At 38.2% G+C, this 22,658-nt stretch overlaps 2 protein-coding genes across 4 annotated transcripts in view; both read left to right on the forward strand.

Annotated features, from left to right (window-relative positions):
- The window catches only part of LOC113038752 (mitotic-spindle organizing protein 2), a 1,160,083-nt gene that overhangs the window by 161,538 nt on the left and 975,887 nt on the right, over nt 1-22,658 (forward strand). The gene's annotated exons all lie outside the window — the stretch shown is intronic.
- Nucleotides 1-22,658, forward strand: part of LOC113038711 (NAD(P) transhydrogenase, mitochondrial-like) — a 37,871-nt gene that overhangs the window by 10,441 nt on the left and 4,772 nt on the right. For both annotated transcript variants that reach the window (XM_026196331.1, XM_026196330.1), the window contains 13 exons: nt 4-195; nt 813-966; nt 3,441-3,602; nt 6,672-6,782; nt 8,160-8,305; nt 8,879-9,074; nt 9,511-9,744; nt 12,936-13,096; nt 14,230-14,409; nt 15,219-15,378; nt 17,914-17,995; nt 22,100-22,218; nt 22,302-22,417. In XM_026196331.1, coding sequence (XP_026052116.1) covers nt 4-195; nt 813-966; nt 3,441-3,602; nt 6,672-6,782; nt 8,160-8,305; nt 8,879-9,074; nt 9,511-9,744; nt 12,936-13,096; nt 14,230-14,409; nt 15,219-15,378; nt 17,914-17,995; nt 22,100-22,218; nt 22,302-22,417 — 2,013 coding nt within the window. The remainder of the gene's footprint in view (nt 1-3; nt 196-812; nt 967-3,440; nt 3,603-6,671; nt 6,783-8,159; nt 8,306-8,878; nt 9,075-9,510; nt 9,745-12,935; nt 13,097-14,229; nt 14,410-15,218; nt 15,379-17,913; nt 17,996-22,099; nt 22,219-22,301; nt 22,418-22,658) is intronic.

The raw sequence follows: 22,658 nt of genomic DNA on the forward strand, positions 1-22,658 counted from the left end.
TAGGGTGTGATCCACGTTGGTTACACTGATCTTCCCAGTCGCCTCCCGACTCAGGCCAGCACATTATACTCGAACAACATCATCAAACTCATCCGTGCCATCAGCCCGGACAAGGAAGTTTTTCATTTTGACGTCAAAAACGAGTTTGATTACGGCACAATGGACCACGTCATCCGAGGTTCAGTAGTTATGCAGGTAAATTTTATTTAATTTTTATTTTTTTCAGAGGACATATAAACAATCTTAATTGTGTTGCATGTTATAGGTTACATCCTAAATCAGTAAAACATTTCTTTCAAGTATATGCAAAATGTCACACTCAAATATCTAGCAAAATCAAGCTTTAAAAAAAAAAACTGTTTATAGAAATTGTATGTGTGCAAAGTTGGACAAGGTGACGTATCCCTTTGAGATTTGGCATTGACTGGTATAAGGACAAATATTAAAATAAATAACATAATATTAACATTTCATATTGGTCGTGTATGTGTAACTGAAACGAGTAAATTTAATCCATTTTGGAATACCATAATATTGGTGACCTAAGCATCAAAGTTGTTTTGTGGACTTGTCGTGCGTGTTCTCTCCATGGAAACACTAAAGTTTAACAAATACAAAAGTTTGGCCTGCATAAGATGATGTTTTATCCAGTCTGGCTGTTGACCTAAAATGAGTTTGACACCCCTGAGCTAAAGGATGTGAACCGTTTGAAATTTATGACTCAGTATCTCTATGGCACTCATTTAGTTTTCAAGGAGTTGAGTTGTGGTGTTACTTGAATTCTGGCTCTTTCTCTGTCTGTCTGGCTGCAGGATGGAAAAGTGCTTTTCCCTGCACCACAACCTAACAACGTCCCAGTGGCAGCACCTCCAAAACAAAAGAGTGTCCAGGAGCTGGAGAAGGAAAAGGCAGCTGCCATCTCGCCCTTTAGAGCCACCCTCACCACGGCTGGGATCTACAGTGGAGGTAAATCACAGTCCGGCTGCCCTCCCTGCCTTCCTCTTCCCACCGGATCTTTCCTGGTCCCCCCTGGGGTTAATATGAAAGCAGCTCCCTGTGTGTTTTAAGAGAAGGACACCGCTGCATTGGTGGTCTCTGACACTGAACTATGTTAATAAGGTTGCTGTGTACATTTCAAGCGGCCCCCCTTTATTGCCTTTGAGCTTAATCCGATTTTTATTTTCTTCCTTTTATCCACTTAACAATCTGCATTGCTAAGAAATTCCAAAAATAGCAGCTCCCCTGTTTGGCCGCTTTGTCCCAAGATGTGATTAGACTCCAAAGCCCCGCTTAACTAAACGGCACACAAATGAATTCTATTGGTTGCAGACGCCTGAGGACCACTTGTGTGAGGAGAGGCAACTTTGGCTTCACATCAAAGCGCTCACTTCCTCACTCAGACAAGCCACAAATACAACTCGCACGTAAATAAACACCGGCTGATAAACAAACATGCAAATGAGATCTTCCTGCCCTTTCATGGTTTTCCTGTATCTGTATGAGCTTAGGTACAGGGAATCCTGACTTGCTCGGAAGGCCGAAATCACTGCCTTTTTAAATCACGATTGGTCACCTAATTGCGGCAAAAGCTGTTTTGTTTTCCACATCATCTTGGCCCGTTCTGGCATCTGAATGCCAGGAACCTGGGATGATAAAATGGTAGCTGTGTTGCTCCTTCCCTCCTGCTGTGTATGTCTGTCATTGGCATGGTGTTGATGTTTTCTTACTCACAAATGGCAAATGGCTGGTCTGTGAGTTTGTAAAACCAAAAGGCCTATTATTAAGACCACTGGCAATAATAATTTATGATATGATAATATAAAAATAAATAAAGGTATTTTTTATTTATTCATTTATAAATGAGTGCTACCAAACGATTAATCAAGATTAATCGCATAAAAAAATAAGTTTTGTTTACATAATATGAAGAATTTGGTTCCAAAACGCAATTAATCCATTTAGATTAATATGACTAAAAATTTGTTTTATTTACGAAGAAAGTGGCAAGATGAAAACCAGTCATCGCCTCCAAATGAATTCAAGGGGTCATCTTGTTAATGCTATAAATTAATTGCAGCGATTAAAATTAAATTTCATCGTAAACACGAACAATATCACATTAGACCACAGAAATTCCAAAATGACATTTCCCTTACATTCAACTTCCAAAAGTGCATTCATCTTTAAGATGTAACATTAATTTAATTGACTAGTTCTATGTGCTGTATTAACAAAAAAATAAATAGCATTAATAAAAACACTAACACTGACAAGCTATGCAATATCGTGTCCATAATTAAATGCAATTCATCTTGAACACGATATAGTGTAGCTTGTCAGTGATGTACGTCTCGGTGTATTAAAAGCGTCTGAATAATTTCCATCTGAAAGTTTTACCTGTACTATTAATCACAGAACTGGCTTTACTGCAGAGATGCAGATGTCAATCACATGCGATTTATCATGCAGCCCTTGTTTGTTAATCACAAAGTACAAAGTAGATGAGGAAAACTAGGATGCCTCATGACACCGGGTGTACTCAAAGCGACGCCTTTACGCCGCCATCTAGAGTGCGTGGAATTGTGGGCTGTGATTGGTTGTTACCGTTTATAGTGCATGGAATGGTGCGCTGTTATTGGTTAAGCATATATGCCGCAAAAAAGATGCTGACATTTGTCACGGCTTGGAAAAAATAGGGGGAAAACATGACTCTGCTAATATCGCATTTTGTGTAAAATTAAAAATTTACTTTTTTGTTTATTTCGTCTTGGAACCAAACTCTACATATGTATGTGTTATGTGTATATTATGTATATATAAATACACATACATACAGTATCAATTTTGAAAATATTTACATGCGTATATACATTTGTTCTTATTTTATATTACACAAATATTTTACATACCATTTTCTTAAATACATGCATGTTTTTTTGTGTGTGTATGTGTATATATATATATATATATATATATATATATATATATATATATATATATATATATATATATATATATATATATATATATATATATATATATATATATATATATATATATATTATATTATACACTATGTACAGACACATTTTATGTAAACAAAAAAAAATCGTGATTAATCGTTTGACAGCACTAAAATAAACCAACTATAAAATCTTCTACATTTACCAAAAAGTAGTTATGGGACTTTTATATTTTTTATTTTCAAAATGTAACATTTAAAAATTTAATGAGTCAGAGAGCAAATGTTCCCTCTATTAGAGTTGAGGTGGCAAGTGTACATGACCCACAGCAATGTTGATGTTTTGAGAGGATTATGGGATGTATAAACAGGACCCATTGCCCCTGGCACTTGGCTGATTTGTCTTTGCAGTCAAGCGGTCAAAATTACCTTTACTGAAAAACAAACCTATAACGTTTGACATCTTATTTCTACTCAGGTCTGGCTTCAGCGATCGGTCTGGGGTTGTGTGCTCCCAACGCTGCTTTCCCTCAGATGGTTACAACCTTTGGCCTGGCAGGAATCGTGGGATACCACACCGTATGGGGCGTCACTCCTGCTCTCCACTCCCCACTTATGTCCGTAACAAATGCCATTTCTGGTAAGTTAGTAAATCAAAGTGAAAGTAATCGCTCAACTTGCATCCCCCTGCTCTTGATGCATTTTGTTTTATTCTTGAGCATCAGTAAATGTTTTCACCCTTTGTAATAGTTGTATATGAGTCCCTCAGTTGTCCTCAGTGTGAAAATATGGATCTCTAAATCCTAGTTTCACTTTTGGAAAGGGTTCAAATATGCAGGTGTTGGTGGAAAACCAAAGAAAGTGCAAGAGTTGGAGGATGTTTCTGAAGAACTGCTCAGGACGAACAAGAGACTCATGAACAATTATCACAAAATATAAAAACCGTTTTGGATCACCCAGGAAATTACACATAGTATTAAGATTCAAGGGTACAGTATGTAAACTTTTGAAGGGGCTTATTTTTTTATCTATCTATAATATCTATCTATCTTTCTATCTATTTAAATTTCTGTTGCAAGATCTAATTTTTTCTCAAGCACTGGTCATCAAAGTGCTTTTTCTTCATCTGGGTTTGCCCTTTAGCCACGGAGGGCTCTCAAGTGGGTGTGAATTACCCACTTGCTTTAATGGGCAGAAACTCACCTAATTTTTCTTTTTTTCTTCCAGCCCTTGAGTTAGAGTCTGTGATGGGCCAACGTAGCCCACCCGTTAAGTGCCGAATTCAGCTCTTCATTAGTCTAGACTCAAGGTCCCAGGGTTCAGCGGCCTTCAGAAGGCCACGCCGTCATCAGCCAGGCAGATCAAGGATGCTTCTGTGCTTCATTAAGCTTTTTTTCGTTTCTCTCAGCAGGCTGAGAAACCAGGAAAGGTTTCATTGTTTTTAACACCACCGAGTCCTTGGTGGTCTGCATTAAAGAGTCCTTTATGTCAAGCGAGCTATAAACTTGACATCAAGAGTGTGGGGAATCAACTGAAGCAATTAGTTTGCCTCGACCTACTGCAGACTTCCTGTGAATTACTTTATTAGTCTTTTAGAGACCGTCTCTTGCTTTTCTTTGTCGTAGTTGAGTATGAGGTGTTCCATATTTGACACTTACTGAACTGTGTCTTTCACCGGCCTGGAAATGTGAGCGAGTTGGAATTCGCTTCTTTCGGTGCCAGAAGTAATGAAGCTTTCACAAAAGTGACCGAGACGTTAAGCCACTAATGTGGAATTTTTCTTTCTCATTGAAAGTGTGGGAGAACTTTTCCAGAAGCGTAAAGTTACTCCTTTGCTCCTGGTGGAGTAGAGTTCCTCTCTTGCTCTTTAATCTACCTGAAACTGGTGAATCAGAATGACTCCGCATTGCTTGATATCAACGTTTGAACGTCGCTTGGTCCAAGGAATGTTTACTGATGAACTTGGGCTATTAGATTTTGGTTTTGGGTCCATTTGGGTGACGTGGAGGTGACCTAATGGATGTGTCATTGCTTAAATCAGCCAAACAACTTGTCGCTTTATTCTCCATGATCACAGAAAGTCCGAAATATTATCCAGCCATTAGAACAACAGGTATCCATTTGTGGATTTCAAGCAGACTCCGGCATCTTTCATATTCATCCAAAGGTTTTATTTTACAGATATCCAGACTTTTGCATGTCTTTGTGTGTGTGTGGCAGTTCGTGCCTGCATAGGTTTACAAATCGTCTGTTGCGTTTCCTGCAGTGTTGTGGTAGCGTGCTCTTGGCCTGTGAGCTGGTCTGTGATCAATTGTTACTTCAGAATTACAAAGTGAGAGGAAATGCTTACCAACAGTTACACACTCCATTGACTTAAGATACCGCTAACTATCAGGGCCACCTCAGGTTTGGTCAGTCGATTCAATGCCGCGGAAGCATTTGAAAACGATTAAAGAGGTGATGGTTATCAGATTTCCCTTGGGGATGCCAGTGTTGTCCTCTTTAATTCCCGATCAAAATGAGTTACAAACGACTTGTTTTGAGCGCTGAGTGCTCAAGCTCAAGCATTTTATGTAAGATTTCTAGTGGAATGGTGCTTTATTAGAGGTGGGGGGAGTGATTGTTTATCCATATATGCTTTATTAGTTAGCATGGATGTAATGATTACATCTAGGTCCAATTATGATGAAATGCACATTTTTTGTAAATAAAATGTAGAAGCTGTTATCCGCATCTGCAAAAAAAAAAAAAAAAAATATATATATATATTTTTTTTTTTTATGTATTCCATTCAAAATAAGTGGTGTATTCTGATAAAATGTTTCTTTTGTAATTAAACTTTAATAAAAAAAAAATTCAATTAGATTTTTTATTTTTATTTTATATTTTTTTTCAGCCATTGAAAATTAGTGATGTATTCTCATGTAATGGTATTTTTTTGCAGTGAGCATATATTGCTAATGTCTCATTATAGTGTTGTAGCTGTTATAGGCACCTTATTATTATTATTATTATTATTATTATTATTATTATTATAAATAATAATAACAATAATAATAATAAATGATGATGATGATGATAATAATAATATTTTTTTTAATTAAAATTACAATGAAGTATTTCAATATTTCAATATTTCTTAATTTTATGTAAAAATGAATTTAATATTAAACTACATTTATTTATTCATGCCATTCAAAATACATGGTGTATTCTGATAAAATTTGAATTTTTGCAGTCAAACTTAATTAAAAAAATTATTGTCTGTCTATCTATCTGTCTATCGGTCTATCTTTCTGTCTGTCTGTCTTATCTATCTATCTATCTATCTATCTATCTATCTATCTATTGTTTTACAGGTTCTTTCAGTCATTCAAAATAGTGGTGTATCTCATGGAATGCTATTTACTGCAGTCAATGTATATTGCAAATCTCTCGTTGTAGTTTAGTAAATGTTATCTGCAACCAATGTTAAGAAATAACTGTATAAATTCTCAATTTAAGGCAAAAATAAATATAACTTATAAAATTGAATTAATATTTAAATCAATTTTATGTATATTTTAAGATGATTTTATGTCAAGAACTACATTATCTGAATTTAAAGCATTTATTATTATTAATAAAATATTACAAAATGTATTATTTTAAATAAAACCTTTTTTTTTCTTTTTTTTTTTTTATAACATGTCTGCCGTGTGTTTTTCAGGTTTGACTGCTGTTGGTGGGCTCTCCCTCATGGGTGGTGGATTACTTCCTAGCTGCACGGCCGAGACCCTGGCCGTACTGGCTGCTTTCATCTCCTCTGTCAACATCGCTGGTGAGTGCTCTGAACACACAATCTGTACCTGCCCTACAGCGAAAGGCACGATAAAACATTGCTAAAATCTCAGAGGCTGAAAGTCGAGTAAGATTACAGATGCGAGGGCAGTGCACTCGCGCCGCTTGCTGCACCCTGGCTGCCCTGCATCTTGTGTTCGTGAGAAGAGCGGCGTATTCCGTTCCTTCCAGGTGGAATAGTTTAGTCCCGTTAAACCTCACACCTGAAGCAGGAAATGTCAGCGTGGCAGTTTTGCTTCAAAGAGCCTTGGTCATGTCATAAATCGGGCTCCGTTCAAAACCAACCAACAGGGCCATTAAGGGGGAAAAATGGCTTGGAGTGGGCAGTTGGCCAAAATGCCATCCTGAATCCAATGACCCCTCCATTCTACGTCTTGGGACGGTTTGCCAAGACGCCAGTCCTGGTCAGAGGGTGTGTTAGTGATTTAATGGCATGCTACTAGGCTTTTAAAGCAATTTTTCATCATGCTACAATAACATCTTTTTGAGATGTGTTCCAGCGCACATAAAGTGTCTGAATTTATATATTTATCTTCTCAGAAGGCAGGTGTTTAATTTCGGTTGAAAGATGTTTTTTGTTATTTCCATTCCTCATACACGGCGATTCCTCCCGCAGTCCCATTACCCATAAACCTTAGAGTTAGAAATATGGACATTCTGGTCGCTTTTTCCTATCCTCTTTTCGACCGTTTTTATTGTTACAAGTGCATGCAGGGAAAAAATAACAATTGCCCTTTCCAATTTAATTTCAATAAAAGACAAGGAATTTATGGTGAACCTGCTCCATTAATGACAGGAATGAAAACATATTTTATTCTTTGGCCCTTACTATAATGTCTGGGAATCCTTCACATTTAATTGTGGGAAAAACGGAACGTTCTTTCTAATGCTGTATACATTGTGTTCAACCGTCTAAGTGCATTTCTTTCGGAGTTGAAAAATTTGACCAGGATCCTCAGAGGAACAGGTCACTAAGGTTTGAGTGAAACTGGATACTGTCTGAGTTTCGGATGAAAAGCTTTGGTTTGGTAATCGTCCTAGTAAGTTGCTTAGCTAGGACGGTGTAAGCCAGGAAAATGAATGTAAATGCAATCACATGGCTGTTTAAAAAATACTTCGCTAATGAGCAGCAGATGAGTGACTACCGCCATTCTTAATGGCATCCTTCTGCAACTCAATTAGGACATTTTACACATTTAACTTGATGTTTAAAAAATATGGTTTATATCAAGTCAGTAATTATATTTATTGATATTAATTTAAAATGAATGCTGGGAAAAATTAAGTTTGGTATACAAATGTAACATTGACTATATTGTCTTGTGTTTATACGAATATTTATTTATTTTTTGATCAGGGGGTTTCTTGGTTACTCAGAGGATGTTGGACATGTTCAAGCGGCCCACTGATCCTCCAGAGTACAACTACTTGTATCTTCTTCCTGCTGGTTTGTTTGTTGGAGGTTATGGGGTGGCTCTTCAAAGCGGCTACAACATTGAACAGGTAAGAGTGCATTACTTTATTAGTTTATTGCAATTGTCCTGCACCATTTGAACTATAGACGATGGATTTTTCCTCAAATCATGCAACTTCTTAAAGTGTTTGGTTTGAACTTAGAATTTTCAAACTTGCACACATTTACATTGAAGTATTAAAATTACTTATTAAAATTATTATAAGTTAAAATAAAATAAATGCAATTAAATCTTTTATTTTTAAATTGTTAATAACAATAGTTAAAATTCATACATTATGCCTGTTAACAATAATAATGACAAACTCATAAATAATACTAAATAAAAACTGTATCTTGTAGTTTATAATATTTATACACACATTTTTTGACACGTTTTTTTGTATTATATACACACACACTAAAAAACACTGGTTGAAGGAGGGACGAAATCTTGTGACCAGAATATCAAAGATGTGTAGTAATATAAGTTCAGCTCGGCACACCATAGTAACTTCCTGGCCACTGTGAAAATCTAGTTATATACTGTAGTTGTTCTATAGAGAAATGAATTCTACAGGATTTCTTTCCTCACTTCCTGTAAACCTTCTCTTTGTGTGTAGATGATGTACTTGGGATCCGGGTTATGCTGCGTGGGGGCTCTTGCAGGTCTGTCCACCCAGTCCACGGCCCGTCTCGGTAACGCTTTGGGCATGATCGGAGTGGCCGGTGGTATTGCTGCCACTTTCGGAGCGCTGAAACCTTCTCCTGAGCTCATAGCACAGATGAGCGCGGCCATGGCGGTGGGTGGCACTGCTGGTGAGTACACTTGTGTGTCTGTGTCTGTGTGCATTTCTTCTTTAGTCAGTGGCCTTTGAACCTCCAAGTGTGTGAATGTAAATGGTAAATAACCTTGTGATTTCCCCGCAAAACCAGGTAATGGTCATCAGGTCGCGTGAGTCACACAGCACGGTATCACGCTTTGTAGCCAGTCATTTCTAATCTAAGTTGCTAATTATTCCTGGAAACCTGCTGGAATGTAGTTTTAAACCGTCCCGACCAGCCCCAGCTCAAACCAGAAGTCTGCTTGATTCCAGATGCTTCCACCCTGAGGACTCAGCCCGCCCCAAACATGCCCCCCACACCCCCTTCCCCCAACCTGCGCTCCAGATTCACATCAACACACACACACGCACCACTTCATCGGATGTGACCCGTTTACCAGCAGGCCTGAGTTCCCCTTTGTTGTTCGCAGGTCTGACCATCGCCAAGAAGATCCAGATCTCGGACCTGCCGCAGCTTGTCGCCGCTTTCCACAGTCTGGTGGGTTTGGCGGCTGTGCTCACCTGTGTGGCAGAGTACATGGTGGAGTATCCACACTTCGCAACCGATCCTGCGGCAAACCTCACTAAGATCGTGGCCTACCTGGGGACCTACATCGGTGGAGTCACCTTCAGCGGATCTCTGGTGGCTTATGGCAAACTTCAAGGTCCTGCTTGTTTGGTTCTATAATATCAATTAAAGGGATAGTTCAGTAACACTTTAGTATAGGCACCAATTCTCACTATTAACTAGTTGCTTATTAGTATGCCTGTTAAAAACATATTGGCTGTTTATTAGCACTAATAAAGCACATATTCTGCATTTCTATATTGTACATCCCTAATCATATCCGCCCAATATCTAAACTTAACAACTACCTAACTATCTATTAATTAGGAGCAAATTAGGTAATTTGAAGCAAAAGTCATAGTTAATGGTGAGAAGAGTCATTGAGTCATGGAGAGTCATTGTGAGAATTGGACCTTATACTAAAGTGTGACCGACAGTTCAACCGAAGATGATTATTCCGTCACCTTGATGTTTCAAACCAGTATAACTGACCTTTTTTGTGGAATACATAAGGAGATATTTAAAGAACAGCTTTTATCCATACAATGAAAGTCAATAAGACCCGTATCATCTTTTGGCATCACAATCCATTCAGGTTTTGGAACAAAATTAGTAAAATGGTGACATAATTTCATTTTTGGGCAAACCGAAACACTCTTTCTGTTTTGTGTCTGTTTTAAACAGTTCTCTCAATACTTTTTTTCCCTTCTTTTTTGTAGGGAAAAACAAATCTTGTTGCTTTTCTGGTAAAATTCCAGTTTTGTTTGCACCATTTGACTGAAAAACCCAATTTATTATATCACAATAATAATAATAATAATAATTACAATAATAATAATAATTATTATTATTAAATGCAAATATGAAATGAAATATTCTTGTTTCATATTAAATATTAATTACTGTTATACATACTTTCCAAGTCAAGCATGTTTAATAGTAATAAGGTTTAATTTTTCTGTACAATTGTTTGTTCACTTTCAAAAGTTAAACCACTGAGTTTTTATTTTGGTGGAAAAGTAGTGAGCCCTTAAACTTCTCTTTTGACAAGTTTTGGCAAGTTTACTGCGAACTGAACTGCTCTGAGATACTAAAAAATACCGGATCATGAGCTGATCACCTGTATAAGAATACCGTCCCACGCTTGACTCTCAGATATATACAGGTGCATCTCAAAAAATTAGAATATCATGGAAATGTTTTTATTTTTTGTCATTAAAAAAAAAGCTAACTTTATTACATTCTAATTCCATTGCACACAAATTGAAATATTTATAGAGTATTGTTTTAATTCAGATTATTATGAATTTAGAATTAAAAATTCAGTATCTCAAATTTGAATATTTTCTCAAAGATCAATTAAAAAAGATTTGCAAAACCGAATGTTCAATATCTCCCAAAAATGATCTCAGTGCGGTGTGGCATGGAGGCGATCAGCCCGTAGCACTTCTGAGGTGTTATTGAAGCCCAGGTTTCTTTGATAGCGGTCTTCAGCTCCTCTGTATTTTGTCAGATGTTACTTATCGTCCTCTTCACAATACTTCCTAGTTTCTCTGAGATTCAGGTCAGGCATGTTGGATGGCCAATTAAGCACAGTAATATCATGGTCAGCAAACCGCTTCGAAGTGGTTTTGGCACTGTGATCAGGTGCTAAAGTCCTGCTGCAAAATGAAATCAGCATCTCCATAAAGCTTGTCAGCAGATGGAAGCATAAAGTGCTCCAAAATCACCTGGTAGATGGCTGCGTTGACTTTGGACTTGATATAACACAATGGACCAACACCAGCAGATGTCACGGCAGCCCAAATCATCACTGTGACTTCAGAAACTTCACACTGGACTTCAGTCAGCTTGGATTCTGTGCCACTCCAGACTCCAGACCTTGAGTTCCAAATGAAATGCTAAATTTACTTTAATTTATGACAGGTTTTTTTCTGGTTCAGGGGTGGCCTGGTTCTATGAATGTGACAGCTGTAGCCATTTTCCTGAAGATGTCAGAGTGTGGTGACTCTTGAAGTACTGATTCCGGCTTCTGTCCACTTCTTGTGAAGCTCTCCCAAGTTCTTGACTCAGATTTTCCTGACAATCTTCCCAAGGCTGTGGTCATCTCTGTTGCGTGTGCACCTTTTCCTACCACGCTTTTTCCTTTCAGTCAACTTTCTATGAATATATTTTGATACAGCACTCTGTGAACAGCCAGTCCTTTCAGCAATGAACTTCTGTTACCCTCTTTGTGGAGGATGTTGATGATTGTCTTCTGGACAACTGTCAAGTCAGTAGTTTTTTCCATTATTGTGGTTGCATGTTCTAAACTAGCCCAAGAGGTACCCAGTATTTATAAACTAATAAAGAGATTTTTAAGATACTGAATTTTTTAATTTCCTAAGCTGTAATTCGTAACCATTAGAATAATAAAATAAGAAACCTCTTGAAATATTTCAATTTGTGTGCAATGAATCTAAAATATAAGAAAGTCTGCTTTCTTTAATTCAATTACAATAAATGAAAACCTTTTCCATGATATTCAAATTTTGAGATGCACCTGTTTTTAATTATTGAAATCAAGGCCTTGCACTAGGGTTATTGTGTTTTAGTTTCATTTATATTTATCGTGCAGCCCTGTTAGAAATCTTAATATCATGGATCTAGGTCCTCCTTGTCTGGTGCGGCTTTGTTTGTTAACTCACAGGCCCACCGGTGCCACACATGCCTCATGTTTAAAGCTTGGCCAGGCGGAACCTCTCAGAATTTGGCACTGATTAGTCCCTCCGCCCCCCAGTCATTTTCCACTTGTCCCTCAAAGCTGGAACGCATTATCTTCAGGAGCTTTCCCATTCCTCCACCACTACCAATGCTCTGAAGCCTGCAGTCCTAAACTGATAAAGCAGATTAGAATTCTCATTTGTATCCTTGTGAGTTTTTCTTTCAGCCTAAAATGGGAGTCAGTGTAGAGTACTGTACATAATCGCCCAGTCCAACAGTTTCGCTAACTTGTTACGCAGCACAACACCTACTGAATTTTTCCTGTACACATACTTGTCTTGCACTGATGATATGTCTTGTACATATTATTATAGTTTACAGAGCGCTAGCAGCTGCCTAAAGTGCACTTACACAACTGCATGTCATGTTGTTAACTTTTTTTTTTCAAGGAAGTTTCTCGTTTCCAAGAAGTTCTTACCCTAATTTTATTTCGCTCATCGTATTCCCAAAGAGCACATGGTGTCCGTTGTACGTGCTAACCCACTTTTTGTGTTGCTCTCCTAACTTGACCTCTTCCTCGTGCAGGTCTCCTGAACTCCGCTCCCCTTATGCTTCCTGGTCGTCATGCACTGAATGCCACTCTCATGGCAGCCAGTGTGGGCGGCATGATCCCCTACATGCTGGATCCCAGCTATACCACTGGCCTGACCTGCCTGGGCTCCGTGTCTGCACTCTCTGCTGTCATGGTAAGGGATTCACAATCCTGCAAAATTGTATTATATTTTTTTTGGACAGATTATCTTTTATTAATTTGAGTGTTTTTCGGTGGTTTAGATGTGGTGTTTTTTGTTTGCCGTTTTGTTTTTGTCAGTTTATTTTTGATTGTTTGTTTTTTATTATTTTGTTCTGTTGTGATGTATATAAAATCATTTGAAAAAAGTAATAATTTATCAATAATTTAATAAATTATCAATAATATAATAAGTTTTTAAATGTGTATGGTTTGAAGTCCTTTTTCTTATGCATTTTTCGGTGAAATTATGCAGCTAAATTGTATTGAGGGAGTCTGTTGTATGTGTGTGTGTGTGTGTATACACGCACATATATATACTGTATATATATTTTAAGAACAGCATGACATGGGTAAATGCAGCTCATGAAACCCAAATCCCTTTGGCTTTAGTTATATTTATTTATTTTATATAATCCATAAGACCACACCACCATATGATGACATATCATGAAAATTCCAAGGGAAGGCTTTTGGTGTTCTGGTAAACATTGGCGTCATGGGGCTTTCATAATTTGTCAATCAGGAAGTCGACATTTTTTATATTGCATAGATCCTATTACCTCCATAAAGATAAACAGTCACCTGCAGTATGGTGTCTGGCTCTTTTTACAGTGATTATTCTTAAAGTGTCCGTCTTTCTGCTTGTTCGTAGGTATTTTTTTACATGATGCATGGTAGCTGGCTTTGTTTAGGCCTGTTCCCTTGAGGAAAGTACATTGTTTAATAATACAGGGATGATATCACGGACGAGTGAAACGAATACTGTGTTTTGACAAACGCCTTAATTGAAGCCCATTGCAACCAAATCTGTGTTGAAATATGTTGCTCTGGCATGCACTATATCACATTTCCTGTTTGCATCATCACCCAGTGTGTAAATGAACACACTCGTTTTATAAAAATGATCCATGTGTACAATGCTCATACCTCAGGCTTGTGATTTTTCCTTTTAGTGGACTTTCTTTAAATGATGGAATTGAGTTACTGTTGTGCTTTGCTCACTTGTCATTACCGTAACCTTTGATCTCCACTCTTTTTTTCTCTCTCTGACCCGCTTTCTGACCTCGCTTTTCATTTTCTTTGTAGGGCCTGACCCTGACAGCTGCCATCGGAGGGGCTGACATGCCCGTGGTGATCACCGTGCTAAACAGCTATTCTGGCTGGGCCCTGTGTGCTGAAGGCTTCCTGCTCAATAACAACTTGCTGACTATTGTGGGTGCCCTCATTGGCTCTTCTGGAGCCATCCTCTCCTACATCATGTGTGTGGTAAGTTCACCTCTTTTATGAAGTAGTTTTGTGCTCATTGTATTTGGAATGGTTTATGGTAGTCTAGAAATTGTGGTTGTCATTTGTCTTAGAAACTAACAGTGGCAATGTTTTTTTCCAGCCCATGAATTCTAAATATTAATTCAAAGAGTATGTATTATTTTAATGAAAAAAACACACACGCACACAAATTAAATTTTTAAATGTGTATATATGAATGTACACTACCAGTCTAACCAGATTTTGAGTTTATTTTATCAGCAGTACAGCAAATATTGTGACATTGGTAGTACACTTTTAAAATAACTTTGCAGTTTTCATTTATTTCTGTCAAGCGAGGCTGAATTTTCAGCAACCATTATTCCAGACTTCTCATGATCCTCCAGAAATCATTCCAATATACAGATTTTGTGCTCAAGAAACATTTCTTATTAAACAACTGTGCTGCTTAATATTTTGTGGAAACCATCAAAGACTGGATGTTCCTGTTATAATGACTCCCATCACTTGTACCACAGTGGGACTTGAGAATTCAACATCATGGTTTAGTTAAAAATTGTAAGTTTAGTTTAGTCAAATGGTATTATTTTACATGTATCCACTTTTATTTTTCCTTCTCATGCAAATTGCACTTGAGTCATTTTGGCTGTCTGGCTGACTTGCTTAATATCCTGTAAATAATGTCTAAATGTTGTATAGAGACCCATTTTCTTGACGCAGTCTTTTTTTACTTTGCTGAGAGGTGGACTTCGTAATCTGCAATCCTGATTTCCAAACTCTGGGTATTTATTTATTTTTTTTCTCGCTAGGCCATGAACCGCTCACTGGCAAACGTCATTCTGGGTGGCTACGGCACCTCATCCACCGGCACAGGCAAGCCCATGGAGATCACAGGTACCCACACTGAGGTCAACGTGGATCAGTCGGTGGAGATAATCAGGGAGGCTCAGAATATCATCATCGTTCCAGGTAATGGAGGCCCTTTGTAGCCTTGCACATCTGAAACTTCGTTTCAACTAGATCTGGAGCAAACCATCAGCGACTTCAAACGATCCTTTATGTTATGTCTGTTAAAGCAACCTCTCTTCACACCCATTACATCACTGGTAATTTTCTGACCCCTCCTGTGTGGGATAAACCCCCCAGAATGCACCCTGAGGCCTGCTGGGGCTTGTTCTAAGGTGGTCTTGAAGTCTAACTTGTTTTTTGAAGCCATAGACCCATTCGTGTGCACTTTTTATCTGTCTGTTTGGGCTCAACTTCTCCTCTGCTTGTTTTTTTTTTTTTTTGCGGTTGGCCTCCCGTGGCATTGTTCGTGTGAGGAGGGTGATGTCAGGTTTTCTCTTCTGGCAGGGTCGTGCCACGTTTCTTTGCCCAGATACAGGATGTGTCGGATGAACTTTAACTGTGTTTACCTTTTAATACAAGTTCAGTTGGCAAATAAATATTTAGTCAGACTTAAATATTTTTCTGTGGCTGGTTCTTAGCAGGGGCCTCCGTAATGTCTTTTAGCAATGGCAGCGACTTTCATGCTGCTTTGTTCTCCGCAACGCACTGTTTTATAGTTGTTTTATGGTCTGACAGCAGGTCGAGAAGAAGGCAACAGGACAGTGGAAAAGATGAGCGGTAAGATGTGGGAATATGAACAGAAAGAAAAGGAGAAATGATAGCAAACAGCGCAGAGTAAACAAGATTGCAGGGCCAAGCACAACAGAGACGGACCCTTTTATTTAAAACAAATGGCCGTCCAACAGGCTCTGAGGCATCCAAATTTTTCTCTCTTGACCGTTGCCTGTTAAGCCACTGACAAGATGTCTGAGAAAGTGCTATGTTCACTGACAACAAAGGTCTGACCACCATTAGCACTGTGGTCTATTGGTTTGAGCCGCAAAGGGATGAGAAATTTTTGCACCAAATGGTTATAAAATTTAAGTTCATAAGTTTAAGGACCCGAATAGTGAGGTCAAAATATAAATATAATGTAGGATCTAGAAAAAAATCGTAATTAAACCATTAAACCAGCACATATCGGCCATCGGCTGACGGCTATAGAAAAACCCACATCGGTCGATCTCTAGTAAATATTTACATTAAATATTCAACTCTCGTTAATGGAGATGAGCACTTAGAGTACATAATCATTACACAAAAGTTAAATATAGGTGTGACTTGGACTCGTTAAAGACCAGTCATGCCACTGCATTCTGAATTGTTTGTAAAGGTTTGACTGTGTGATGGAAGTCCAGCTTGAAGAGAATTGCAGTAGTCCAGCCTAGAAATGATGAGGGCCTGGACAAGAAGTTGTGCAGCATGCTCTGTTAGAAAGGGCCTGATCTTTCCCATGTTGTGAAATGCAAACCTGCAAGATCTAGCATTTTTTGCAAAGTGGTTTTTGAAAGTCAGTTGGTCATCAAAGATTACACCCAGATTTCTGACTGAACTTGATGGGTTAATTGTTGATGGACCTAACTGACATTGAAGTACTGGACTGCTAAATAACACATAATTGAACCCACTTAAATTTTCTCCACTCATTCGCTGCTAAATCCATCCATCAACCTCCGTTGTCTGTCCATTTTGAATGGGGTTCCCTTTACTGCTCAGTCTTTACACTGAGTAAGCAATGGCCTTGTTTCCGTTTTCGTTTAATTTAAGTAGTCATAGTTAGTTTAGTTGATTGACATCTGTGAAAACATTTAAGACTTTTCTGTTTAAGCTTGAAGTCAGCCAACCATGGCTGTTTTCCAAAGGAGAAATGTCTTTTTGTTTAAAAAAAAAAGAGCTGTAAAGAAATCATTAGGAGTGAGGAGGGTTAGCCGGCATGCACCATGACATGCTTGTTTAAGCAGGAGGATATGAAGGCTGTTGTGACAAGCCTATCAAAAGGTGTCAGCAGTAACTGAGGCTTTAAAATGACTGACATGAGGAATTTACATTAGTTTTTTCCTTACTGTAACTGCTAAATTGGTTATTGATGGCATCAGTAAGTCTTTGTGGCACAGTACGTTTTTCCGATCCAAGTTCAGTTAATTCTATGCTGCTTTCAAACTACACCAAGGGTGTAAAAATAAACACTTTTGTGAAATATTATTACAAATTCTAGCACCGCCTTCTAGTTTAATCAAAGATGTATTTCAACATGAAGAAATTTCCTCCTCTTTTTTTTCCTGTTTGTTTATAATCCTGCAGGTCATTCAAGTTTGAATTATTTCATCTGTGAATAACAAATGTGTGGCAGCAGGTCTCTTGTTTGCCTTACTTTTCAAAACAGATTTTTTCTATTGTTTATAAGTCGGGATTATTTATTGAGGTAAAATCAATTCACATGACACATTTTGGAAAAAGGTTGAGCTATGATTACTAAAAATATAAAAATGTGTCTGGTTCATGCAGAGTTCATTTCCCAAATTGAGTTTCCTAGGCTTCATATATTAATAGCGACTGGTTTTTGCCTGTCAAGTTTAGGTTTGTTTCTCATTTTAATTGCTGTGTCTTTTACTTCAGGTTATGGGCTGTGTGCAGCGAAAGCTCAGTATCCTATTGCTGACCTTGTCAAGTCACTGACTGAGCAGGGCAAGAAAGTCAGGTAAGAAACATTCAAACATCTACAGTCATTTTCAAATCTTAACTGCTGAAGTCATTCGACACCTTTATTAAGCCACGTGTGCACCACAAGATCCAGGATACCAGGCGAAAGCTATCCGTTAACATTTCCCATTCATCTCAGTGGCGGATGCAGGACACCCCTTAATAGTATACAGTGTCCTATGAATTATTGAACTGGATGACATTTGGAATCTCCCTTTTTCCTTTCTTTTTCTCTGTTGCTTCTTCTAATTCCGATGTGTGTTTTTCCACTGCATGAAATGTTTAAGTAGAGAACCAATTAAAACAAATATTTAAGTCAAAATAAATTTTATCTATTAAATTCATTTGTTTTTAAATCAAAATGTGATTTCTGTGAATTTCTCAGACATTCGATAAAGTCGATCAAACATTTTGCCTTATAGTTTAGCCTGTGTAAGTTTTAGTTTCTCTGAGGGGGTCTAAGTTGCGTCAGTACCGCAGGGGTGAGTGTTTGAACTCACTAGTTGCAGGTCAGTCTGGGGATCCTCTGAATGGCAGGCTACTCTCTGTTTCTCTCTGCATGTCAGACTCCTCCATTTCAAAGAGTGCCTTTTGAATATCGTCATTCAGTTGCTCTATTGTCTGGGGCTTTTGTTGCCTCTCCAGTGTTACGTGTAATGCCCTGTGATCTGAGAGCGCAGTGTACCCCAGGCCTCCCAGTGCTGTGAAAGAGCCGGTGAAGAACGGAGCGACAGGTGCAGGCTACGCAATACTTTCCACAGTCCCGGTGACACCTCTCAGGTTGCAGGGCGTGGAAAGACCGTGTGCCTGATGGTCTGACCCTAGAGATGCTTCAACAACCATGAGCTTTCAGTATTTTTAAAAGTTTCTCATGTTGAGACTGTCGAGACTCATTTGAATCTTGCCACCCTCATATAAGTAGTAGTAAAATTATCTATAATGCCTTGTGTGAGCAAGCCATTAGTTTTGGGTTTCCTTTTGTTTTCAATGGTAGTTTGTCAAGTCACAAATTTAAGAGTCTGGTAAAAATTCCACCAGTTTTGCAGATTAATCGGCACCGATAATTGATTGCTAGCGGAACTAGTGCTATTATTATTTATTATTTTTTTTATAAAAAAATACAAGTTTAAATTTCATAGGTTTCTTCTGATAGCATTAGTTAATAAACTATGAGCTAACTTTAATCATCACTATAATTAGTTATTAATTATTACACTATTAATAATTATTCATGTTTTTTTTATTGAATTACAAAGTATGGTTGAAGTACAGTTGATTAATCGCCTTGGTCAGTGTGGTCCAACCTAGCTATTGGTATCGGTAATGTCCACTATCAGGTGACCTCCTTCTGTAATAAAATAAATCAAAGTTTTCTATGAATATTTCAATTAGGTATATTTATTTGAAAATGTGTGTCAGTTTTAAATTGAATTATTTTAATAACATTTTTATTTTGGACGCATACATGCACATTGCTTTGTAGCCCTCATATGGACAACACAAGTTCAAGTTCCGACGTTTCCTAATACTGTAATGTTTCTCGCTCCCCATCTCTTCCTGTCCTCATCTCTATTAAAGCAGCAAGAAGTCCAAATGAGAGACATTGGCAATCCTTTGTAAACAGGCATCTGATTTGAATGTACTTTTCACAAGGCTACAGCTGACCACTTTGGCTCCATTTTTGATTTTCCTTTGCCCCTTTTTTTTATTTTTATTTTCCCATCCTCACACTGGATGGTGTCAATTCTTTTGTTGTCTGGTCCCCACTAGATAGTGGTTGTCGGCGCTAGCCTGGTTTCACCACACTCTTGGCAGTCAGAAGTGTCAATTATGATGTCATCTGTGACTCTGTGATTTTTCATTAAGCCATTCCCTCACACAAATGCTTTTTAATCATTCCCAGAATCCCATGATGTGCTGCCAACCCGTTTAATACACTTAAGCAATGAAGTACTGGTCAGCAACTTGGTCACAAAGTGGTCAACCATGCATGCTTTTCTCAAAAGCAGATTGCCGATGATGGAGATTGTTGTGTGCTGCATCAGATTATCATTCCCTGCAACTTTCTTGTCTTTCAAGATAGTTTCCCATAATGCAATTTGTGGGGTACTTAAATAGTCACTTGTACACTTATTTAATTCAGCTGCCACCTTGTCAGATCCATCACCTATAAGCTAGATTCCTGTGTTCTCTCTCTAGAGCTGCGGGCACTGTGTGTTTGTGGAGGAGAGATGCAGACCGGAAGCTTGTGTAATTTTCATTCATTCGTTTGATCTGAGAGCCCAACAGCTGCTGCCAATTAGAGCATTTGCAGTTGATTAGAAGGGGAGATGGGTGGCCAAAGAGTGGACAGATTAGGTAGCGCACCCGCCGCTCTCCCCCTCGCTCTCTTTGGGATAATTGGCTCGTGGTGTCTCCCTGTCAAGAGGACAGTGGGTAGAACTGACACGGTGTAAACTCTCCTTATCATTCCTATTAAGTTTCTGTCCTTTTGTCTCTCAATAAAGATTATTACTCTCGTTTTTGGAAAGATTTGGTTCATTGAAAGGAGTCCGAATCTCCTCTGGGCTGGAAGGTAGTGCTTGAAAAGAATCCCTTTTTTCTTCCAGAGCGTGTGTTGGTTCAGTGCGGTGAAACGTGGTGCAGTGGTAATGGGAATAGCTGAACGGCTGGGCTGGTTTGGATGGCAGAACTGAGCTTGGATTCATTGTCCACCCAGACTGTTTTTCGCACACAGCTGCAGCTTATGTAAGCCAACGTCAGAGTTGATTGACAAACCCCATGTCTTGAATGTTTCGAGGCCTGTCCGCTAAGTATATTTCCTCTTAGTTTATTATTGAACATGTTTTTTCCTCATTTCCTTTTTGACAAACGAGTTTACATTTAAAGGAAGCTGATGAACAGATGTCGGATTTGATGGAAAGCAACTGCAAGCTTGACATGATCCTTTTTCCCCCGAGTAGACACTTGTTAGACAAATAGCAACCATCATTTGAAAGTCTACTTCTCTCGAGAAAATGGATGAGAAAATAATTGACAAAATGGAAGTGTAAGATAAAACAAAATGTGAGATCAAGTAGTGTATAAATGCTGAACTGGCCTGAATGCTCCAGAAATGGACTAATTATGAAGTAAACAACTCTGACATGTTAATTCGAACAAGATCGGAAGTGGGCTGGTTGTAGTGACTGCTTAGGTCAGGTAAATTGGTTAAAGGTGCACAACCATGCTTGCCATCCTTATACGAAGAGTTATTTTATGGAAGCTGTGTAGCTGATTTAAATTAATTATTATAAAAATATATTTTTTACTTTTGGTGCTTTAGTCAATTACTTTTTTATTTTATTTTTTTATAATCTTAAGTAATATACTTTTTATTTTTGTATGCTAATTATTTAAAAAAATGTTTCCAGGCCTTCTCTTGGGGTTTTGTTTTTTGTGGTCTTTTGATTTGAATGCTTTTTATTTTATTTTAACTGATGACCTGGCTTTGGTGGTTGATTTAGTTTATTGCTTATAGTTGCCATACATGTCTTGTGCAGAGCTGTTTGGATAAAGTTCCTACTATTTTTTTTTAAAAAACCATGAAAGGGTTATTTAAAATCACAAAATATGACATTCCTGGCTTTAATCATCTGTTAAGGTAAACATACAATTTCTTTTTTATATTGGTTACTTTTTGGTAGTGAGTTTGGTCCCCTATACCTTTTGAACCTGAAATAGTGCAATCCTCAAATAAAAATGTAGGGAAAAAAAAAGCAGGCATATCACTTCCTGTGTCTCTTCTAAGCCTGTTGGCTGTGATCTTCTGTTTTTACAGAGAAGTCGTAAAGCTGCCCACGTGCCCTGGGGGTCCAATCGTCTTCCTCAAGACATTTCCCCTTAGCTCATGCACTTTACTACCTCTGGCATTAAAAAGATACCTTCAGCCACTGCTTATTTCCTTCTCTCTTAACCTCTTGCCAAACCCTGACCCCTACCCCAAAGCACTCCTGCTTAACTGTGTTCAAAGACTCTGCTAGTGCTTTATTTGGATGCCATATGTGTATCAGGCGATCTAAGAGGTCACTGATCTGGTGTGTGTGTGTGTGTGTGTGTTCAGGTTTGGAATCCACCCTGTGGCTGGTCGTATGCCAGGCCAACTGAACGTTCTGCTGGCTGAAGCTGGTGTGCCATATGATATTGTGCTGGAGATGGAGGAGATCAATGAAGACTTCCCTGGTATGATATACATTTTTGGTGTTTTATTTTGGTGTCATTTGTGGGATATAAAATCTATAATCGTGCTTTCCATTGTTTTTCAGAAACTGACCTGGTTTTGGTTATTGGAGCTAATGACACCGTTAACTCAGCGGCCCAGGAGGACCCCAACTCCATCATTGCTGGCATGCCTGTTTTGGAAGTCTGGAAGTCCAAGCAGGTGAGCATCCTATAAGTTGTTTATGCCAGGCAACTTTTAAATATAAATTAAAGAAATGTATTTGGCAAGGGCACATTAAATTGATCAAATGGCATATTTCTGCTGCGCGGTACGGTACGGTACAGCATAGCTCGGCACGGTTTGCATTTCCACTGCAGTTTATTATCGCTTTAGAGTGGGCGGGATTATTCACATGTCATTATTCACATTGTGTGCCACCCTTAACTGCCGAGACTCTTGA

This window comes from Carassius auratus, chromosome 21 (genome assembly GCF_003368295.1).
Source record: "Carassius auratus strain Wakin chromosome 21, ASM336829v1, whole genome shotgun sequence".
NCBI classification, from domain to species: Eukaryota; Metazoa; Chordata; class Actinopteri; order Cypriniformes; family Cyprinidae; genus Carassius; species Carassius auratus.